Consider the following 7500-nt stretch of genomic DNA (forward strand, 5'->3'; position numbering starts at 1 on the left):
ATCAAAACTCATGGCTACTTTTATCACAATGAGGACGTTTCCCTAAACAATGTTTTTTAACACCTAGTCTTGTATATACTGTATATTTTGCATATACTTCAATTTCTCAATATAAGCTAAAATCAAAATATTCACCATCATCTGCTATTAATTTGGAGCTAATACAATTGAGATTATTCAGGTCTGAAAACATAAAACTTAATACTTATATACTTGCAACTGATTAGTTAATTAGACGTATTAGATTATTTTATCCTATTATACAATTGAATAGTTTTTGCTTGTGAATTTCTTAAGAATGTTGATCTGTCTCTGGAATGGCAATTGCATGGGTAGTGAAAATACATCAGGTGTACCTGACTACTGGTAGTGCACACTTGACAGATTCAGCATGGAATTAATAAACATCTGCTCAGCACTTTGAGAGTATTCTCTTAACGTAAATCTTCCACCCTGCAACTTTTTAATGTAATTGTATTGTTCTTTCTTTATTTGTTGTGCAGAGGCTATTGTCAATTATCATATTGAACATCAAAGCACCTAAAAGATTATTCATACATTTGTAGCTAATGCTACTTGATAAAGAAAGAAAGAGTATAGAATAGAGAAGAGAATAGACACTAAAGGATGTCGTATTCAAGATCAATCTTCAAAAATATTCAAAATTGCACTTCTGTCAAAAGTGAACTGATAATTTTGGAAGTCTTTGATCAACTGTGTGTTCCTTTGAATGTAATTAGCAACACTGCAGTATTTTCTGAAAGACACATATTCACATGTCACTTCCAAAGACCAGCCAATGTGATATTTTCAGTTGGATAGCTAATTCATCATACTAGAACAACTAAATGAGGAAGGGCTCCCTTTTCTCTTCATATACAGAATGCTCATAAAGCCTCACTTTTAAACAGATATTTGGCAGCATGCGTTTCCAGTATTTAGGCTCCTGCAGATTTGCACTTAATACAAAATTGAATTTTAAATTCTCTGTGTGTTCAAGCGGACTTTATCAAAGAAATCGCAAACATCACACCGTTACTTCTCTCATGGCATGGCCAACTGTTAAAACACAAGTCTTTCAAGCAAAAGCACAAAAAATATAAGTACTTGATACTTTGACAGCATCAAGTTGGGCACTGCAGGAATTGTAAATTCAGCCAGATAAGAAAGAAAGTTACATGTGCAAGTGAGAAATGAATTAATGAATAAAAAAAGGCTGTGGAATATGGACTGGCAAAATATTTTTTCACTGCTTTATTAACATGGAATATCAAGAATCCAACCTACATTCAAATATATTAACATATATAAACACACTCACATATATACGCATACATAGACATACACACACATTACACACTGAAGTGGAATTCCATTGTGGCAAACTTCATGGGACAATAAAGATATTTTGTTATAACGGAAATTTCACTATCATGCATATGGAGAAAACAGGTAAACTATTGTGACTGGGGATGCCAGCAATTCGCCACCTCTATTGCCAGCGGTGCAAGAATAGCTCTGTAGTAAAGAGTAAACCAAGGGCAAAGCAATTGGCTCTCCTCTGCAGGATTAGGCTTCATGTCTAACGTGCTTGTCGCACAATGTTTAGAACATTTAAAACTGGGCTTTGACATGATCTTCCTCGCACTCTCCTGGAGTCTTATGCATAACACAGTGCGTAGACACAAGGACAAAAACGGAAATGTGAGTACACACAAAAATACAGATGCATAAATCTGTGCATACGCCAACATCCATGTTCTTCCATTCAATAAATCCCAGTCAGCGTGAAAAGTAACACACGAGCCCACGCCTGCCGCTCCACCCCGACTCCTCCCCAAATTACATCTCTTTGAATATGCAAATCAATATAAATTGCCCCTTATGTTTTGCTTTCTGTGAAAAGACAATAGAAAAACCATAGGGGAAAAGAAGAATTTCAGCAAATACCAAGTAGAGGCAAGGAAAAAACTTATTATTTGTTGGTTTAAGCAGTGATATAAACAACAAAAGGAAGTTGATCGAGTTACAGAATGGAGGATGAAATAAATAAGAAGTGGTCAGATATGAAAGTCGCCATGAAGAGGAGAGCCGTAGCCCACCGTGTGAGAGTGTCATATGGAAGCGTATTAGGGTACAGAGAAAAGAAAAAAACTGAGACACAGTGGGGGGAAAAAAGGGTTGAAATTTCCACTTTAATCACGTAGTTTCTTTTGTCATTAAAGTAGAACATCTTAAACTTCATCTTAAAATTGTTTAATTTAATGGTTTCTCAAATTCCATTGTAACTAAAAGTAGCATATTAAATGTATTCTTCTATGTACTCTTATGTGTGTGAATTACTATGTGCTTCTTAAATGGGCTCTCTCTTACGCTGACAGGACACAATAATATATTACATTCAAGATGTTAAAGCTCCCTGAACAATTTAAATACTAAGATGTATACTTCATATCATTTTCATGATGACAGAAATTAAAGCATGTATAAAACATTGAGGCACATTGGTGCAGTGGTAGTGACGAGCTGGGGCCCCTTTCAGAGATTGTTGCTGCCTCCTGCAAGATGCTTGATGCCCCGTGCACGACCCTCAATAAAATAATTTATTGCAGCAGTACTCTTTCTTTCAAATATACTAAACTAACCCCCGATTGCTGTCCTTCCTTTTCTTTTTCCAAATAACCAATCACCACACAATCAGCTCTGTAATAAATGTCAAACCATCTGTAAGCTTATAACGCCAATTCTTCAAAACTTTTAAGCAACATTGAAATAACTTCGTAGTGCATTGTTCCATCCATCTATCCATCCAGGGTTGCACCAGTCCCAGCAAGCATACAGCGCGAGTCAAGGAAAAAAACCTGAACGGGGCCCCAGCTCATTGCTACTGTTGCACCACCGAGCACTCGCATATTTAATCATTACCAATATACATTATTTAAATAAAGTTAAAAATGTATCTGGATAAATATATATACTTTACTACATTTCATCTTAAAAATGATATCAAGAGCTCCAAGAAGATAGCGCCTGGAAATCTAAATCGACTTAGAAGCCAGTCGTCATCATTTGTAAATATGCACTCTCTTCTATTGAACTGAATTCCTTTATTGTTATTGTATGGTACAATGAGATTCAATATGCAGATCCTCCATAAACGTATTTTCCTATAAAATGGTAAAATAACAACAATAGGATAAAAAACAGTGAAAAATATACAATATGAAAAAGTGACTCAGGTTGTGCAATATTAAAACTGTAATGCAAGTTTACAGTGAATATTTATTATATAAATATTATAATAATATAGTGTACTTATAAGTACAAACACTTCTACCAGGAACACTTGATGGACTGATTAAGTGCGTTTATAGCTCTTGGGATGAAACTGTTTCTGACCATAAGGTCCCTACAGGAAAGGCTCTGAAGTGTTTGCTGAACGGAAGAAGTTCTAATAGACTGTACCCATGGCTGAGGCAGCATGTGCTAGAAGCTATATCGCGATATTTCTTCCCACTCTTGACACAATCTGACATAGAGCTTTCTGATCAGTTTCTGTATAGTTGTGATTCCACACTCAGGATACAGTGGGTTAAAATACTCAGATCGGTGCACTGAGAATAACAACGCTAAAGTGGCTATGGTATTTGGAAGTTTGGCCATTTGGTGCACCATTATATGGTTACAGGTTGATTACAATAGATGCCTTGAAGTAAAAAATGATATACGGTTAATTTCAGTGTATTTAATAAAGACGTGTCAGGGATGTGAATCTAAAAAATAAAGGGAAACCACACAGGAACAGTAGCACTGCTTTAATCAAGGGATTGAGCTGGCATGAAAATGTGCATGGCTTAACTTCTAGCTCAGTTTTTACACATCACGATGTGAGCATGGAAAGGCGTAAGCAACATTTTTGTGCGTACACACTATTTATACATGAGGTCCCTGGTCTGTTACAATGGTGATTCCGAGCTTCTTAAACTTCTAAAAATATTTCATTTGAAAAATGAAATGTTAGATGTAACTTTTTTTTTTTTAAAGCATAAACTGATGCCATTTCTCACTTCTTTTTGTTCATCACAAAAACAATTTTGAAAAGTACTGTGAAACTCGAACAGTATAGTATCCACACACGATACAACTACCCATGTGGATGCTTGGTGGAGCACTGATGCAGAATTTGGCTATGTGTATGATGTCACGGCCTTCGTTCTTGCCGAGACTGTCTGAGGCCGATTTTGCAACAGACTGTCGCTTTCTTTTAAAAAGAAAGAGACAGCCTGTTGAAAGGTTCCCAAGACTTGGAAAAAATATATGCACAACATTAAGTATTTGTTGCATCACATTATCATCTTTGGTGGCCATTTATAGTCAAAAAAACCTCTGTTATACTGAAATTTACATTTTGTTAAAACAAAATCTGTTAAACATGATGTTGTATGAACATTTATATGGGCGAAAAAATTGTACCTGTTATTCTGAAAATTGCCTTACTTTAGTATTCGCTATAATAGGATTTCACATGTATATAGTTATACATACATATCATATGTCACAGACAGAAACACATATACTGTACTGTATCTCAATTATTGATTAAAGTAAAGAACTGCATTGGCTGTAAAAAATCTAAATTCATGTACCTAATACACATTTAACTTTTTATAGAATAAAGCAAGTAAAAAGGTAAAGTGCTAAAAAAAGTATTTTGAGGAACACTAAGGGTCACTTACCAAGCAACTGATTAAACTGTTTCTTAGAAAAAAGCAACATTAATGAATTTTAAGGTGAACTGTAACCTAACTACTTTTAAAGAAATGGAATTCAACCTTTCAAACAGAAGACACAACATAATAACTATACAATTATAATAGCATTTCATTTTCAACCACAAAAAAAAGAAATAGTAAAATAGAGGCAAAACCATACCTGAATTAAAAGGAAAACATACAGTACCTGATCACAGACTATAAGATGAACAGTTTAAATATGTGTTTTTAAGGTTTATCTAAATGACCCACAGGTTTTTATTTACTTATTTTTTAATTTTTTTTAATTTTAAGGAAATCAAATACTCAAGAGTACCATTAACGTTGTGCAAGTTGACACATTCTACAGTCAAATAAGTCAAACATAATTGTGAAATGTTTGATGGTACTTACATTCTTTCAATGAGCTCTTTTTCATCCAAGGCACCAGGAAGATCTCTCTTGTTTCCAAGAACAAGCACCTACATTATATTGTATATATATAAAAAAAAAAAAAACCTCATTGGCAAGATAAAGAAGACTGACCATTAACATACAACTCGCACTTCCCTCCAAGCTGTTCAAAATGTTTACTTCATGCTGCTGGTTGATGACACTAAACAGTAGAAATCTATAGTGGCACTGCTGTTCAATAATGTACCACCTGATCCTCTCAAATTATTCTTTCAGGCACTGTATGAAGCCCCTCATCCAAACCTTCAGATGGAGTACAGATCAATTATTAACGAGGAAAAGAGTGCATACATTTACCCAGAGGTCATTTCAAGTTGCCAGATGGCAGCTGTAAAAGCACTGATGAGTGGGGATACCATGTATTTTTGCATTTCTTTGGCTTGCTCAGAATGCCTGACTTAAGGTTTCTAAGTGTCAAAGAACTCTAGCATAAATTTTAATCCTCTTTCCACGTCTAATAAATACAATCAAGAGTTTGTCTGATGGCTGGCCAAAGGCTAAAAAAAGAATGACAAATTATTCTGATTTGTTACACTGTAATAGCTACAAGAAACATATTAGGGACCTGAAATCACAGTTAAGGCTGTGGATTTACATACAGTGCAGATTTTAGTCTCCACTATGTCAATATATTACAGACTTTCACTGTTCATAAAGGTACATATTCAATTAACTGGACTGTCAAAGCCAAATCTCAGGGGAAAAAAGTCAACGCTATGAACAATAAGTGGATGAAATATGAACATTTGTTTGCAACATATCCTTTATATACATCCATCCATCCATTATCCAACACGCTATATCCTACCTACAGGGTCACGGGGGTCTGCTGGAGCCAATCCCAACCCACCGCAGGGCGCACACACACACACACACCAAGCACACACTAGGGACAATTTAGGATCGCCAATGCACCTAACCTGCATGTCTTTGGACTGTGGGAGGAAACCGGAGCACCTGGAGGAAACCCGGGTCTCATAAATGCGAGGCAGCATTCTACCCACTGCGCCACCATGTCGCCCCCTTTATATACATATAAAAATAAAATGCTATGGGATGCCTGCCAGTCATGCAAAAATCTGCAAACCAGTGGGCCTTGAATCTTAATTAAGTGATTATGATGCAACATGTGCAATGGTCTACGTCATTCATGTATTCGGGCCTTGGGTGCTTCTAAAAGCAACCTGTGGCTCAGGCACACACAATGACAGACAGAAAAAAATTAAACACATGGTGCACACTATCCCTGAGGGGAAAAGCACATTGGAAACATGGTCATGAGCCATGGTTGAGAAGAAAAGAGCACACGTGCTGGCTTGCGCCATAGCTGACAGGATCTCTTATTGACGACACGGCAAACAACTCTAACAAGAAAGCCACAGCATCTCCATGCTTTCTTAATAGCAATGTGCCATTCTGGAGGAGCTGGACTACCTGTGTAACCTGAATTGGCTGCTGGTATCGCCTACAAAACCATTCCCTTTTTGTGGGCTGTTGCCTCTCCAGATTGTCACTAAAATCATTTATGCCTCTGAAGCTGACAGATTGATATCCCTGAAGGTTAACTGACCTGGTGTTTGACTGCTATGATGCAAGTGATCCCTTAATTGTTTTGAGCAGTGTATATATACTAAATACTATTATCTACCTTGAGAAAAATTATATTTAAATGCCAGGAAAAGACAAGAGTGACTCGCGAGGACTGTAAAAGGATATAAAAGATGGAAAAGGAGACAGACACTAAAACATGTAGAAGTAGTGCCGAACACATAAGCAGCAAAACGAAAGTGAACCCACTGGAACCTTTTTAAGGTGAGGCCTGCAAAAATGATAGTGGCCTGGTTATGTGTCATGCTGCCTGCTATTTAGTAGCATAATCTGTAAAGTATGCAAGTTATGTTGAAACTTTGTAAACTATTTAATTAAAATGTGTTGTTATGCTTAGGTTTTTTGCTTCATGACTGTGCATCCCTGGATCTTTTTTTTTTTTTTTTTGGATTGTAAAACACACTCTAACCTTTCAAATGAAAATACATATAAACAGATTACCTACAACATTAAAATCACATGCCCAATATTGTGTTGGTCCCCCTCATGCCACCAAAACAGCTCTGAGCTGTTGTTATAGACTCCACAAGACCACTGAATGGGTCTTGTTGTATCTGGCTCCAAGACATTAGCAGCAGATTCTCCAAGTCCTGTAAGTTGTGAGGTGGAGCCTTCATGGACTGAACTTGTTTTTCAAGCATATCTCACAGAAGGTCTATCAGACTCA

General features: G+C 36.4%; 1 protein-coding gene across 1 annotated transcript in view; it reads right to left on the reverse strand.

The window, feature by feature from the left end:
* Positions 1-7500, reverse strand: part of arl8a (ADP-ribosylation factor-like 8A) — a 95652-nt gene that overhangs the window by 59063 nt on the left and 29089 nt on the right. The window contains exon 5 of the mRNA XM_039749243.1: positions 5166-5233. Coding sequence (XP_039605177.1) covers positions 5166-5233 — 68 coding nt within the window. The remainder of the gene's footprint in view (positions 1-5165; positions 5234-7500) is intronic.

This window comes from Polypterus senegalus, chromosome 3 (genome assembly GCF_016835505.1).
Source record: "Polypterus senegalus isolate Bchr_013 chromosome 3, ASM1683550v1, whole genome shotgun sequence".
Lineage (NCBI taxonomy): Eukaryota > Metazoa > Chordata > Cladistia > Polypteriformes > Polypteridae > Polypterus > Polypterus senegalus.